Source organism: Daktulosphaira vitifoliae, unplaced genomic scaffold (assembly GCF_025091365.1).
Source record: "Daktulosphaira vitifoliae isolate Bord-2020 unplaced genomic scaffold, ASM2509136v1 Scaffold_5, whole genome shotgun sequence".
Classification (NCBI taxonomy): Eukaryota; Metazoa; Arthropoda; class Insecta; order Hemiptera; family Phylloxeridae; genus Daktulosphaira; species Daktulosphaira vitifoliae.
The window spans coordinates 23,166,711-23,184,275 of NW_026099576.1; the positions used below are offsets into that span (position 1 = coordinate 23,166,711).

Below are 17,565 nucleotides of genomic sequence, written 5' to 3' on the forward strand. Positions count from 1 at the left end.
CGAGTTTGTTTTTAGAAGCTTAAGCCGGACCCTCGACATAAACCGTTTAACGACATATGAAAATAATAACAGACACCGGCCGATTACACGTATGGCGACCGTTTCCGAACGGTCGGTCCTGATAAGTGGACAAGATTATTTCAACGAAATTTAAAACAATTAGGGATATAGTCTTTGGAAAATACAACACCCCAATAATAATAATTACTACACCTTTTTGAGCAAGCCAATAACTATTATACTCGTATGGTTTCGCACACAATCCACCCGGTTGTTTTTCAGTTTAGTAAAATCTGTAGATCAGTACCTTACGTGGCATCATGTATCGCTTTCCTTAAGCTAGACAACCCTGTGTTCTCTTGGTGTGATTGTTAACGCCTAATACACGATTCGGATCAGAGGATCCGGAGGTTAATGGTCTCCCTTATCCAATTACTGGCACAGTAAACTATAACTGAGGAAGCGGCTCTGCGAGTCGCATGTTTCTGGACCGTGACGACTAATATACAAGTATGGACCGCCGCAAGGGCGTAAAAGGTTGCCGAGCAAAAGTAGTGCAGAAAAAAAGCAAAGGATGTCGTTTTTACGAAAACGACCTTTAATTACAACACTGGAATCCGTAACCCGTAACAATTGCAATTAGTTACTTTGGTAAAACCTTCCGGATTTAGAGATAGTGCCTTTGAATAACGACAAAAAAAAATTAATCTCTATCAGTGTGGAACCACATAAAACATAAATTTTTATTCAACGTTAAAAAATGTAAAAAAAATTCGTAATTTTTTTTATGTATGAGTAATATGAGAATTTAGTCCTAATTGAACTGCGAAAAATGTTCTATTATTTGAAATTAAAACATACAATGAACACTTAATCCCTTCAATTTTCAAAGATAATACCACTCATGTCTGATTGCGCCATATATTATGGAACATTAAACTTATATGACAGACAAATGCCCAGATTTGCAAATAGTCCAAATAATTCTCATTACTAAAATGAGGTACAAATCTTGAATAACTAAAATTTTGAAAGCTCTTATATAGAAAATGTTGAGAAGGTTTATTTTTTTATGGAAGGTTTTATCAGAATTAAAAACTTCAATGAAAATTCGCGATGAAATACTACGATTAATTTAATATGGAGACTAAGACTTTAAATTAGGTTAACACAAACACTCGACGAACACATGTATGTGTAACATGGAATTCTGATCGTTCTCGATAATTAAATAACGACCTTTTTCTTTGTCCCTAGCTTATTCTCCACTTTAAATGTTCAAGTTAAACTCAAACATTTGTGTTATTTTGGACGCTTAATTTCCCCTTGCGTCTCGTTGAGTTTCAAGTATCTATTTAAAGTCTGTTGCCAAATACCACTTGTACGCTAATTGCTCGGGTAACCGGAACAAACAAATTGAACCAAAGATCTTTGCTACATCGTCCAATTTTATATTTGATCCCTTTTACTTAATTGTTTCTCAGTTAATTATTTTACAAAAAATTCATTAATAAAAAATTATAATTAGAAGGAACTATAGCTCATCAATTGTGTTCTTTAAAATCATAAATATTAATACTAACAAAACCAACACTTATCTAAATATACTTAATAGTATAAAAATATTTTTATATTTTTAATACTGTAACGTTTACGTCTAAGAAAATATTTTTGAGAAAACATGAATTTATTAAAGTTTTTGGAGAATTACATTTAGACGAAGGGCGCCATTATTCAACCTGCTGAGTAATAAGAAGTACAAACAATGTTTTAATAATAATAATAAAAGTGTAGATAACATGTTTTTTGTTTAAAATAAACTCAAATTTATACAATACCATATTGAAATAATATCAGCGTAATTTAATTTTAATATCGTGTTGAAAGAGACGAAATATTGTGAGTCAAGTAGTGTGTATTTATGCGAAGTGGCGTTTTCAATGACACAAAAAAGTATAAAACTCGGTTAGATGATATAACAAATATTTGTACGTGACATATTTCTATATGGACGTAAACAAAAGACAGCCCAAAATGCGTTGGCACGTATAAAATATAAAGTAGTTTGAGAAATTCGAAATATAAGAATGAAGACCACAGAAAGCGGTAAATTTTTCATTTTTGTCTCGGCAGGTAAAAATATTGGTTAACTTACCATAACCTACTAAAAATATTAGGTGTTAAAATATGATTTTATTTTTTGCATGATCAAAATTTTCATTTAAAACCCGTTAAAAAAGAAATTGAATTATGATTCATTTACATAACTTGTCGACTTTTAATAAATTCTAAACTATTTATATTTTAATACGTTTAAAAATAACTTCAGGATAAAAAATCTATTATAAAGTTCTCTTTACAAAACGACCAAATACAGATTATGTAAAAAACAGTATGAAAAAGTTGACAGTTTAAGTGAACATGTAATTCCAAGTCATAACATTACCTCAACTGTAAAAACTTTGTATTTTTAAAAGTATCAAAACCTAACGTTAAAAGTACTGTTGAAACTTCTATGTCTAAGGTGACGAAAATGTGACTGGATGTAAAATGCAAAAACAAGTGGTTAAGTTTATTTTTATTTCAAAACTTATAAGGTGAATCTAAAAACTAACTGCAATTAATAGAAACAGCTAAAATATTCCAGCTTTATAACTTAGAAACATTAAAAATATATGATGTTAAAAAAATAAATGAGATGAAAAAGTTACCTCGTAAACAAAATTATATCTCACTTTTTTTAATACCACGAGGAAAATTATTAATAATAATTGATCAATATTAACTTTCATACTGATATTAAATTGAAAGAGATATTATTTTATAAAACAATGTTATGCAAAGTGGTTTCTTAAACGTTAGCTACTCGAATTTTTTCAATAAAAAACAATATTGAACTTTTTTTTTCTAACTACTTTAGTTTCATATACTTTTACTATATAGATCATTGAGTGCTTTTTTAAATAGAAACATACATATTAAACTAGTTTATATAATAGAAAATGGTCTAATTAAAAAAATTAATATAATAATTAAGTTGATAAATACGTTTGGACTAGTACTACAAGTTATTAAAATTCTAAAATATAAACTGGACGTGTGGCGAAGGTATGATTTTTTTTTCATTAGACATGTTTTACCAAACTTTTCCTTTTTTTTAGGTATAGAAATGTTATTAAGTTCCAAAATAATGTATTATGAAGTTGTTATCGAGCAGTCATTCTCTTTTATACAAGTTATTTAAATGTATATATTGTTTCCTCAAAAAATTAGATTTGAGCACTTGTATAGTAAATAAGAGATGTACCTAAAAAGTACTTAAATCGAAAAGTATATAAAATTAAACTAAGTGGAAAAAATTCTCATATTCACCTTATATACAGCCTACTTAATATTAATACTTAAAAATTAAAATTAAGATGAAATAATAATAAGGAACAGTAATATTATTTCATAGTAAACATTAAATCACAATTGTTAATAAATATTTAACCTAAGAATTTCATTATCTACCATTTAATATAATAACACCATACATTTATATATAGAGAGTTTGTAAGTAAACGGGTTTCTTTTGTTCTCATTATTTATAACAATTGACCCGTTTCCTTACTTTTTGAATACTCTGTATTATAATGTAACAATCAATTATTAAAATTATTAAATTTGAATTAGATTATATAATTATATATAACTTTAAAAGTAACTTAAGGTATGTGACAATATCTACCAAAAATTAAAATTAATAATTTAGGTTGTATTAAATTACGTAAATGTTATGATATTACAGTAACCTTTTGAATTGCCTTGCAATATACAGGAATGTTGACAAACTATGCTTGTGACCCTTGGTTTTTAGGTTAGAGACTTTCAGGCGAGTGAGCCTTTTGCGAAATTACTTCAAAGGATACGAAGAGAAATTCGTAAAATGCTACCACAACTATCTCAAGTTTACACTCAAATGTTTGAGTCCTCAGAAATTTATTAACATTTTTTGAATCTTAAAATTTTATAAAAATCTAGAGCTTTGAAAATTAAAACCTATACAAATTGTAGTATTTTTTCTTCAAGATAAATTTAAATAACTCCTAGTTACTTCGCGTAAATTTTATAATTTTTGAAACTAAAAATAAAACAAAAATCTATTACAGTAAGGATCAAGCAAAGTAAGAATTGGGATCTAGCAAAAATTGAAATTTGATATTGATTATCATGTGTTTATCACATTTATCATGTATAACGTATTTCAACATTCATTGATTGTTTTATTATTTATAATATTTAAAAATATATCCATGTCTTTAAATTTTTTCTGAAGACATCATGTTAATAATCAAAATAAATTATTAATATCACAAGCATAAAACTTTGCAATATGATTGTTTATAAAGAAATACTAGAAAAAAAATATATACATTTACAGAAATTTTACAAAATTTAACTTTACATACCTAATACATTAAGAAGAAAAGTTTTCAAAATGTTTTTCTTTTTTAACTTAAAGTACATTTTAAATGCTTTAATTTCTAGTAAATTTAACGAATTCAGACGTTCCGAAATACCATCAAAATTTGAATGCGAAAAAATGTTTGTATGTATGTTACTGTGGTCAAACAATTCTTGAACTCAGAGTTTCGATTAGTTTTTTATTAAATGCACATTAAAAACGTTTTTCTTTAGTATTACTGATAAAATTTTCTTTGAGATTTGTGAATTTTTAAAAAAGTTATAAAAAAATGAAACAATTTGACAGACGTCGTATAACTCATAAGAGAAGAATTATCAAAGCGTTGTATTCCTTTTAACCTTTTAGTATATTAAATAAGTTTTCAGTTTTCTTAGTTTCAAACGATACATATTTTTTTATTCTATGCAAAAAACTTTTTTACTGAACGTTATATGATTTTTTGGACTAAATGGATAAATAATTACTATAATTAGTTTTCTTTTTTATCTTAATGTATACTGTGTTACCATTAATTTGACATAAATATCAAAGACATAGGTTTTTTGGACCATTATCCAAAATTTAAAAGAAAAATGTTGACTGATGTTTGATTATTGAAATATTATATTTTATCACCTCTCAGTTCAATTGACTGAAAAATATATCCGTATTAACTGAGAAATAACTAGTATTGTTATCTAAATATTTTTGAAAATGAATAAAATGTTCATGAATTTCTATAGGTTTCAATTTAAATTTTTTTAAAGCCATCAATACCATTATCATTATTATTAGTTTTTATTTTTAAGTATTATACTAACTTTTTGATACTATTCTATTGAAAGCACAATAGAAAATGTTCGATTTAGATAAGCCAAACTTGCTGTTAAAAAGTAGGGAGATTATTTATCCGACAATCGTTTGACACTAAATAAAAGGATGAAGGCACAAGCTATAAAGGGTGTAGTATATTCGTGTCTGAGGTGATAAAAGAGAATGACAAAAAAACAACATCAGAAAAACTATAGAGGCGTATATTTTATTGAAGCAATAATTGAAAAAATATAAGAGTAAAAAAATTGTTTTCCTCAGTTGTATTGCTAGGTACAATAAATAATCCTTCACGCCCGACTATCATTTTCTTTTTCTTATGCTTGTACATTGGTGCGAACAAGTGATTACGGGCTAGCGTGCATGTTGGACGTTATGTAGTCAACAATCTATACTTAACCTAACTCGGTGTAACAATAAGCAATAAAATTTAATTTGCACCTTGTACCATTATGCAAAAAGAACTGGTTAAATATTTGATTGCTCTTAGTTTCTCGGAAGCCACACAAAATAACAACGATACCGTTTTTGAGAATTAACGTTTATTTTTTAAACTTGATATCAACGACTACACCAAGAAATATTTGATCCGTCTGAAAGACTTTTCATTATATATTTATTGAGTAAGTTTGATAAATACTTTACTGACTTTCAGGTACCTATGAGATTTTCTTATAAACTTGATGTTCAAAGTTCTTTTATGATAAATATTGTGGTAAGGCAATAAAAAAAAACTGTTTGAAATTTAATTTGATTTTTTATTAAAAATGAACAAAAATATATTAACACAAAATGGAGATAAATTCCTTAACGCGAAGTTGTTGTATTAAATTTGGAAATTTGCAATAGTTTAACTATGTTATATCTATTTATTAAAAATTAATATTCATGAAAATCATGAAAGGACTATACAGAATTTTAATTCATGTTCAATTATAAGAACACAATAAAAAAAATATCTTTAAGCGCCACAATTTTATTAAATTTATTGCTATGATTAAAAAATCGTTTTTTCGGTACAATTATAAAGTTTAATAATATATTAGTTTTACTTATTGAATATATGAACAAATTATAATATTTGTAAGTATAATCTTTTATATTTTTTTAAGAGATAGAACTATATTTCCTATCACGATTTTATCAATACTTTGTAATCCGTTAACTGTGATCAAATGCTATAAGTGTCAGAATGTTTGTTAGCCAATCAGATGAACAAATATAGAAGTTAACAAGCACAATGTGCAAACGGATTTCTTGAACCAACACTATACATAAAAGTTTATTTGAAGTACAAATATTAGGGTAAAAAATAAGCTCACAACTTTTGTTTAAAGTTTTAGATTAAACGGTGTACGTGTAATCTTTCAAAAACTACTTTTCAACTTTTTAAGGTTATTATTGCTAAAGTATAAGATCTGATTTTTTTAAATGTACTTAATTTAATTGTTATACATATTTTTAATAATTTTTTTCCAATGAAGTTAGGAACATATTTGTTTTTATTTTTAGTAAAAAAAAAAAATGAAAAACAAATATTTATTATTAAATAACTATTGTTTAGAAAAAAAATTATCATCGACAAAATCCAATAAAAAGTATTAGTCCAAGTATACATTATATAAATATCTCTAAAGAGTTTAAACGGATAAAATGTAAAAATAAAATAGTGGTTAGTAAGCTTTAAAGTACTTTTTATCCGTGTTCATCCATCCATGTCCGTATTAATTAAGAAATAAAATATGGCATCTGCACTCTTTTTTTATTTTTATCTGCACGGTTCGATTACTTCATAAAAATTAAAAGTTTTAAGAAGGACCGTGTTCTTGTTTTTTCCTTGATTTTTCTTTGGATAATCTTCTCGCTGGAAAATTCAGTATCAAGTAGTGCGGAAGTTCGGAGGTCAAGGGGAGATCGGTCTCGGGGTAGAACTATCAGCAAGTTGACACGACGTTAGAGGGTGACAGAAAACTATTAAGATAAAGCATTTTGTCCCTTTTCGTCACTGCCCACACCCTTTGCAGAACAACAGTGGTTGTTTTTCGGGTCATGTGTCAGTCTTTTGGAGCTGAATGGTTAATTCAGTTATCTGAGCGTAAACATAACGAATTCCAATATGACGTGTTTTCGGTAAGACTTAATGTAATAATTCGTATTGTTGTATGAAAACGTGCACTTAATTGCGTTACTTCGATATGACGAAGTTCTGACAAGCAAATCACTAATGCAACGGGATTTTTTTACTCTGAATCGCCTTTGAACAGCGTCCAGCTGCCACGGAAAGGATTATTTTTCCATTCGTTGTTTTATTAGTGCCTCTCTCCATTAAGTATGCGGAGAATGCGTAAAAAATACTCGCGGTGTACAAAGTGATTGCATAATGTACGCAAATTTTTCCTTTCCACGTTCTTTCATCCATTACCGCTTTAGATGTAACTCATTTTGTTCGGTATGCGTTATGAAAAATAAAGGGATTCCCATGTTGTTCATAATAATGTACTAGGTTGTGCGGTCTCTTACTTTTTTACACGTGTCCCCGTCGTGCCCTAACAATAACACGCGTGTAGATGATGTGTATATAATCCGCAATCCTCTTATGTACTTCGCGCTATCAGATTAGCGGACACTCGAACAAGTTTGGCTATATAGTTGTCGGCGGTAAGTCAGCTAAATTATTCATAGACCGCCCGGCGATAATGAAACAAAGTACGTACGTGTACGCACACATTTGTGGACTTGCATGTGCGAAAATCCATTATGTTCCAAGCCGAGACTTCACACATGACGTGTCCGCTCAAAACACGGTGCGACCCTTTTCTGAAGAACCCTAATTTTAATCCTAAGCCAAGAGGTATATAAGCTTATTATACAAAATTTTCCATCCTCTGAGCGATTGTCGTCTATTTTAAATAACTAACCGATTCATTTAGAGCAACCGCTGCAAACAAAGATTTTATTTTATACTTTATGAAAAAATACATTCAAAGGATTATACGTACTCATGTGCATGTTTGCTGAGAAACCCAATTGTTTAAAATAAACGGACATTTATTTTATCATTTCTTAAATTATTCAATATGCTATTCTATGTTTTTTCTCGTCTAAAAAGAATACTAATGAGTTATTTTTAACAACTGCAGAGGGCTGTCAAATATAGCCTTCTTAAATTTGTATAAATCACGTGCAAAATTAAAGTGTATTCTTTATCATAAATAGTTTTAATTAAATTAATTATCTTTAATACAATAAAATATTTAATTTCAATACACAATTGCTAATAAAGTTGATTCTAAAATTTATAAATCTAAAATCTTTGCCACTAAATTTCGAATTGACAGCTAACAATTATTGAAATACTACTTAGACATCTTTCATTATAGAACACAAATATTGTATGATAATTTTTCAATTATTTTATTAATTATGTAAATTCTGTTAGCTTTGCAAAACTGATTTAAAATTATCTTTATTTTGTGAGTTAATTAAATCAAACAATTTAGATTAATAACAAATACACAAACTAAAACAAACATAAATGTTGAAAATAAATTCATTATTTCAACTATTTTTAGATAGTAATTACTTTGTATTTCAGTTGAGTTTTGTAAATAACACAATAAAATATTGGTAATACTTTTACAAAAAAAAATCCAAAAGCTTTAACTATATCGTAAATGCTCGATTACACAAGAATATATTACATATATTTTTAAGACTGATATACACAAAGATATAAATATTAAACTGTAACCTATTTATGTTATGAATGATTTTTAAAATAAATTTTAAAAAAAGAGTTATAATATTTTTGTAACAAATATAACTGTTAACCCATTTACGGTTGTGCATATATTTTGTATAGATGTAAATTTTATAAAGTTATTTGAATAAAAAAAAAAAAAAACAAAACAAATATTTTACTAGCATCTGTATAAATAATATATTACATTTCTTTGCAACATAGGCGATTATGTAATGAAATAACTCGAATACAAAAAAGAAGGTACTGGGTTCAATCGTAGTTATATATTATATCGAACTTAAAAACACTAACACAGCAGTTCAATGGGTTGAGAGGGAGGGGTGAACTGACATTATTATATCTAGGGAGATTACATACATAGTGTAAACACGTACATTTGGTCTGTCAGTGCAATGGCTAAATGTTTTTCTCTGACATCGTATAAACTTTAACTAACCCCAAATAGTATTGCCGATACAATGCTCAGTATACGTATGTATTATACATATATGTAACTCATGGGTCTCCTACGCATTATAGAGACTCACTGTAGATTTTTATTATTTCCATTGTACGTTATTAACCTAGGTGGTATATGGGAAGGCCTAAGGAAAGAGGGATAAGAACAGCCATCGTCGTCAACGGCTGGGACCAGATGGACTCAGCAGTAACCGTTTGTTGCTCGTGCACCCTATCAATGTGAGAGCACAGGGTGCTGTGGATATCCGTGAAGGTGAGGGCAAATAATGTAATAGAACTGTAGCGGGTGAGGTAAAACAATAACTTACTTATGTGGAAGCCGAGCGTCAGTTGGCCGATAAAACAAGCAGCGGATATGGCCAACGCGATGGAAAAATCATGACCCCAACGCCACTCCATAGCCGTTGCGGTGTATTCTTGGGATCTCTTCTTTATCCGCTAACCGACTGCAAAACAAACGCATAAAACTAATATCAAAAATACTGCATAAAACATTTAAAATAATATTTTATTCTCTAGAAGATATTTCAAATAAATTTATGATCACTATTTTAGAGAATAAAAATGATCTCGTTCAATCCTGTGATTGAATATCACAAAATACATGTTTATAAAATAATTAAACATAAAATTTATAAAAAATTCCACTTAAATAAAGTGAAATTATAAATTTGACAAAAATGAATTCACTTATTTTCAATTAGTCACAACGTTTCAAATAAGTGTAATCATAATTCATAGTAGTTATCTACTGATATTGGCGTCTGCTAGTATAATGTATTAATATTATGCTATTTTGACATCAGTAGTATAACTCTTGCTATAGAAATTGTACAAATCCCAGAGAGATGAGCCTAAAGTTGTGTAGTGCGAGTTAAATATATATATATATATATATATATATATATATATATATTACGTGAAACGATGATAGGACATACAAGAATTGAACCTCCATGCTGTGCAAACCGATCGCACACGTTACCTATTGAGAGTTTGATCGGATCGTGAGTAATTTCTCTTGGGACATTTTGTCTGGGTAAATTGGAAACGCGCAAAGATTAACGTGAGATAACTATTGTTCGAACTATAAAAACGATGAAAAAAGAATTCGTTCGTATTATTACTATTTCAGGTCTGTGTCTTATATCATTGTTGCTATTATGAGTGTATTCCACAAACTCCTCAAGAATCATGAATCAATTCCGAAATGTAACAATCTCTTTGTAGTTAAAAATAAATAAGAGTATTTAAAAATAATAATAATAGGAACAATAATTCAAACCTTCTAATATTTAGATACAGAGCAATAAATTATAAAATTATACTATCAAACCATAAAAAATGCTTGTTAAAAAAATAAAAGTATTTATTAATTTAGTTTCAATTAATTTATGCAAAAAAAAAAAAAAATGTCATAAAAATATTACAATATACTTATTTCTATAAGTCGAATTAAAAATAAAATCTTCAAAATTCAATTCAGATCTTGAAATGAGAAAAGTAGACTATCTTTGTGATGCATATAAAAATATTGCAACTAACATGTATTTTAATATATAAACTTCAAATATTTAAACGTGTACAAGAATATTGTTTTTATTTTTTTTATGAAGCATACTTCTTTGAGATAACTCCCGTAGACCTCGGTAATGCATTTTATGATGTTTTTGGTTAATAGATTGCCTAACTCTGGACTTCCAAGGAAACTTACGAGTATATGTTATTCCCAGAGGCGTATAGAGGAACACGAAAGACCATTCGACTAAACCCAAAATCCCATCGGTATTGCCACCGCGAAAATATTCGCACCATACTAGGGTTCTAATCAAGAATCAATTGTGCCAAAGCCTGCATCATATAATTTCTAATAATAAAATATTTTAGACAAGAAATGAAATAATAGACCATTTTACTATTGTTATTCTTAAAAACTATAAAATAAAATAGCACTTAATCATTATACTAAAAAAAAATCCCGTTCTGTATAAAATAATTATTTACTCCTTAAATACTTTTAATAATGATTTTCTAGAAAAAAATATCGAAGTTAATAGCACAAGGTGTAAAAACATGAAACTTTTAATTATTTGATGAAAACAGTTTTTTGTCGTATGCGCAGTAAGATATAAATAGAAAAAAAACATTTCATTGGTCAAATCTTTTTGTGCTTGGTTATAAAAAACACATTGAAATACTTTTGAGGCGCCTACGTCTTTTCCGCAGATACATCCCTTTTAAAAGATCAGACGGTATTAAAGGTTGATCGGTAAGTAGTTGTACACGGTTTAGAAGGGAACATATGACTTTAAGAGGTTTATGGTAAAAACGACTTTCGTTAAACAAAATAAAGAGCCCCTTGAATTCAACGACAAAAGATTTATTTTTGACAAAAATAACATACAAACAAGTAATATAGATTAATAACGTATATGACGAAAATTTACAGAACGCGTAAAAGAAAAAGAAAAACTAGAATGGACATCGAAATTACTAAAAACTAATGATTGTTAAAATATGAACTTTGTAGAAAACTCAAAGTGGACGATTGTAGCTGCAAGTTATGCTTACGGGTAAACGTTGAAAGCTGATCTGGGGAGCGGTAAGATAATATATAATTATATTATATTATCTTATATATTATAAGGCGTATAAGGCGTATACGGCAGTGTATGCATAAATGATAGACTAAAGTGGCACTGGTGTGACTCGGGACTATTATGCAGACGGTAGATAGGTAATATTAGTTTAAAATTCATTATTTCTAGAGACCTCGTGCAGTTTTAATAAATTCATGGGATGCTCGTCAACCCTATTAATAACTTATAAGAACCAGTTTTGGATTCAGTTACCATAGTTAAGATCAATCTCTTGTGTTTTGTTTCACCGCCGTAGAATTTGATTAAGCTTATTAAATCAGTAAACGGTAATTTTCCATGCGCTTCGTGATGGAGAACGACAACGCGTATTAGAATCAAAAAAATTGTATCGTGGCATTTTTTTCTTTGGGGAGATAAACATTTAGTTATTTTTTAAATACTATACGCAAATACGAATCTTCATTGCGATGTCTTCAATCAAACCTTTTTTATCATATTTTTCCGATCGAAATTATAAATAATATTGTTGACTTGCTAGGTATTAACCGTTAGAGCAAAGATATCGAGTTCAAAAATGGTTAACTTTTGTTACGAGTAAGTATTCTTAGACATTTATTTTTTGTTAAATGAGTTACGTTATAAAATGTAAGAATAAAATAAATTACTAGACAAGAAGAGATAGACGAGTAGTAATTATAAAAAAATCTTTATATTGAAGTATTTCTAAGAAATATCTAAGAATATCTTTATATTACTTTTAAACTTCTACACGGAGAAATAATTGAAATACTATTTATTCTTAATGCACTTGATGTGTTCATAATGTTATATCACTTTTTAAATACCTTTCGAAAGCCTGTCTAGACGTTACTATGCTTTATAAAAATGCCAAAAGCTTTTATCATATGCCACAGCCGCACGTTTCAGGGTTTGAACTCGATGGACAAACGTCATTTTGGATTTAATGGCGATTTGATGGGTTGATCTATTTCACGTTGAACGTCATTAGTCCATGAAAACAAACTCCGTGAAAGTTTCTGCTTGTCACTTTACTGTCGTACAAACTTTTTTATCTTTAAAATTGCGCTTTATTCGAAGGCAATTAATACTTTACATTTTAAAGGTAAAAATTTTAACGTTTTAATTAAAAAATAACATTACACGTTGTATGTTTGTTTGTTTTTATGTTTTCGTAAAATATGGCTTTGTATTGCATACTAGAAGAAGAGTCATCATTAAAAAGGCATACCATTTTCTTTTAATGGCACACTTTGTATATTACCATGCGAATATTTCGTATCCCCTTAAAAATTTCGATTGGAGTTTAATTAGTTTTTTCAATTAAGCCCTCGTGAATGGAAGTAATTTTAAAGATAAAACGCAATGCGTTTTTAAATTCATGTTCTCTGTTTAGGTGTGTAATTCTCTTACCATATACTGATTTCACAAAATTGCTTTTCAAATAAAATTCTATCACGTGCTGTTGAAGGATTTTATCTCAATTTGATTTTATAAATTAACGTAGAAGACAATAAAACAACGAGACTTTTGTATTTGTGCACAGCTTAAAGTTTAATGTGCATAATGTCACTTGCAGCATGGAAGTAGTATGTACTATTTTTAATATCATTAAAATTTCCATTATCCATTCAAATATCAAATAGTTTTCAATAAATCGAGTTCTTACTACTTCGATTAATAGAAACTGTCATTTGGGATTTCCAATAAATACCATTCTATAAATATTTATAAGCAAAAAACAGTTTCAAATATGAACAGAAATTTGATTTTTCAAAGGTGAAATAACATTTGTAATACTTTTTTTAGTAATCGTTATGTCAACGAATCGTATTTATAATTATTTTCGACTGATTCAGTAACACTTTTAGCATAATCGATATGTTAATAGTGTACTCCGAAAGATCAATACCAATTGTTTGTCCTTGTTTAACACACGGCTATACAATGTATATGAAATGTTTAAATATTGTTTTACATGAAATCAAATGAAAATCAATAAGATTTTATTGAAATAGCGTAGGATATATTGATGTGGATACAACGTATGAATCGACCAAAGTACTATGCAATCTAGGCGGTATTAAATACTTAATAATACATGTTTGCTATTCTTACCCCAACTGGGTGTAATAAACATCCCCACTGCCATTCACATTCAATTCCAACAGAATAACTCCTCTGGGTGTAGTGGTTGTTCTCGGTGGCAATAATGGACTATTTTTTTCCATTCTTATGTTTGTCCAGGCCAAAGGGAAAAGTGCAATCGTCTAAGTGCGCAATAAAATAATGGCTGAATCAAACTACCTATTACCTCCTCGGAAAAGAACGAAGGGGGCGCATACCGAAGTAAATGGATACATTCAAAATTAACTACCGAGTAGGACGTATGTGCACGTGTGGTGAACGATTGTCAATTCTTGCAACGTCGTCCCTTGACACCACCTCAGGAGGTTTCCATCTGAGCTCTGGCCGACCTCAACAATATTACGATTGAACAGACGATCGCCTTCATGAAAACAATATCCAACACCTTTTGTAAAAGCTCAAGAAAGTTTTGATTTGTACATTTAAATTGAATGAAACAATGGAAATATTTTTATTACAATGAAAGTTATCCACTGATGAATATAAATGTACCAATTGTTTGTAGAAATTCCTGTTAAAATTAACCAATACTTAAAATCAGGTTTGTTATATTTTTTCTTTTTTTTTTAACGAAAATGCTTATTGTTCTAATTTAATGACTTTTTAGTACTAAAATCAAGATAATAATAACGAATTTAATCAAACAATAAGCTGTATTCAATACGACGTTTTAATTTTAAAATCGATCTATTATTTCAAGTTTTGATGGTGTGAAAAAGAATGTATACCATTAAGGATTTATATAAATCGACTAAATAATGAAACCAATTCGTAAAGAAGTTCGTTTTCTTTCTTTCAACTTTAAGACATTACCATAAACTAATGACAAAAGGAAAAATTATATAATTTACTATAGAATTTTCAAAATATTTATTCTTCCTATAGTTGTATCCAGTGGTCGCAGTGGAGGGATACGATGGGAAGGCTCCCTCTACTTTTTTTAATCTACATTTTTCAACTCTATACTTATTTTGTCCAAAATAATACATTCCCCATTAATATTGTGTAATGTGAATTAAACTCGTCGATTTATAATGGTGTCTTTCTTTTATAAATTTCGAATAATTATATAATGATTAATTTATAGTTTTATACAATTAATATGTAATATTATAGTAGGTTTAACAATTTGTTTTGAGTACCAATAGTATTTTTTTTAAGTTAAGATAATCAAAATTAACCAATATTTTTGAATATTTAACATTTAGCTAGTTAACCAAAAATAATAACGGAGTAAATAAAAATAGAAGGCATTCGTCCGCTTATTTTAAGCCTCTTCGACCATTGGTTGTATCAAAGAGACAATATATAAATTCATAATAAAACTAATAAATACTTTAAATGATGGAAGTACTAATCATTTTTATTGTTTGTATACATTTTCTGTATCAATCAAAAGATAAATAATTACCCAGGGGTTTCATTAATTTATTCAATTCAATATACTAAAAAATATATTACAATAGAAAACTCGTTTTTTTTTTTTAAGTAAAGAGTATATATGAGTAAAATATGCATTAATTAAAGTATTACAAATGTCTAAAATATAAACAAAAATGTATAGATATCTTAATAGTTACACAGAAATTATTTCATTAAACAGTTATAATTAAGCAGTGTAAAAATGGTATTAAACGTGTTTTAGTATTTTGTTTTAACCATCGTATTCTATAATTTGGATTAAATATTTGTATAGGGTATTTTCCGTGGTAGGGAATATTAAGTGTCACATTTGACGAACAGAGCTTTTAAAAACTTACGATTCCAATTAACACCAGTGGAAATTGAAGTTATGTGAGATATTTATTATTTTAAACCGAGACATTATTTGACTTTGGTTTTCGTTTTGACGCCATTTGCCACAGACTATTCGAGGACTGGATATCAACAGAGTAATAGAAACCCAATGATCCGTCATAATACAGTTCAAATTTCTATAAGTAAAACTCTTACGTATAGATTAAAAAAATACATGCCATCGTTTTACACATTAAATTAGAAAAAATAAAATCGTCTCACCAAAATAATCTATTATAAGATTTTTCTTGTGGCCGCTGAATAAAATCGGATAAAAAACACATTGACTTAACCAATTTATGACAAAGACGAGAGTGATGTGATAACAAAATTGCGAAAACGGCACACTACTATGCACATATAGTGTTTGCCATGGGCGTTTTTCGTTATGAATGCGTTTACTATTCAACAGCCATTATAAAAATTTAATATACATGCTTATCAGTAGTCTATTTCCCGTCGAATGTGGCACCAGGAAAATATTAACACCCTACCGTTTCGATACGTTGACACTTTTATGTATTTTCACTTGTATGGAAACATATAATCACTAAACAAAACGCAATAAAAAATTGTGTACATAAATAACAAAAAAAAACCACTGGTTGTCTCTAAAAATATACTCGATAAATATTATATTCATCATGCATAAACAAACATTCAACCTAAATTATAACTTAAAAAAATTAAAAACATATTTAGTTGAGGTACAAACTGAAACGTCACTTTTATTTTGATCAATAAGAATTTTTAACTGATTTAATAATTAGTATTATTCCAGTAAAGTTGCCGTAGAAGTACAGTGAAAATTATCATTAATATAAAATGTTTATTATTTTGTTATTGATGAGAATTATAATGACCGAGAATACATGATAGTTACAAAATTGATCTTATAAATTTTTGCTTTACTATAACTTTCAAACAATTTATGTTATATTGTAATAAAATGTGAAATTGTGTTCCAATGAATTTAAAATAGATGATTAGCAAGTACGCATGAAACCCCCAAACCAATTTCGTTATTTTAACCCAAATTAATTTTTCGAAGGAAGCGTTATGCTGATAATTTAACTGCATGTTATAATAGTCAAAAATGTATTTTAATTAAAAATAAAAATATTATCCATCAATTAAAATAAATATAATAATTTTAGTTTTATTATTTTTGACTTATAGAATAACTTTAAAATAGTATTATAGTATTTAAACACTGTTTTAACATATTCGAGATTTAATAATAAAATTCTAATAATTTTATACTATTTTTGTACATAATATATACTGGAATAATTGATCATTTTTTTCAATTCGCCTAAATTTAAAAGCCACTAGTTTTGGAGATATTGAGGTGCACGCTATTTCTCCGTATAATATTAAAACCGGTTGTTTCACTGAACACTAATCATATAGTATTGTAAATACTAAATAAAGCTGTTAAAAATAGAAAAGAATATTAAAAAGCATAAAACATTGTTTCAGTTGTTTCAAATGCGATTTCA

The 17,565-nt window shown here is 28.1% G+C and overlaps 1 protein-coding gene across 2 annotated transcripts in view; it reads right to left on the reverse strand.

Annotated features, from left to right (window-relative positions):
• Positions 1–17,565, reverse strand: part of LOC126906587 (discoidin domain-containing receptor tyrosine kinase B-like) — an 82,125-nt gene that overhangs the window by 42,200 nt on the left and 22,360 nt on the right. For both annotated transcript variants that reach the window (XM_050687236.1, XM_050687235.1), the window contains exon 2: positions 9,809–9,946. In XM_050687236.1, coding sequence (XP_050543193.1) covers positions 9,809–9,899 — 91 coding nt within the window. In that variant the 5' untranslated portion in view covers positions 9,900–9,946. The remainder of the gene's footprint in view (positions 1–9,808; positions 9,947–17,565) is intronic.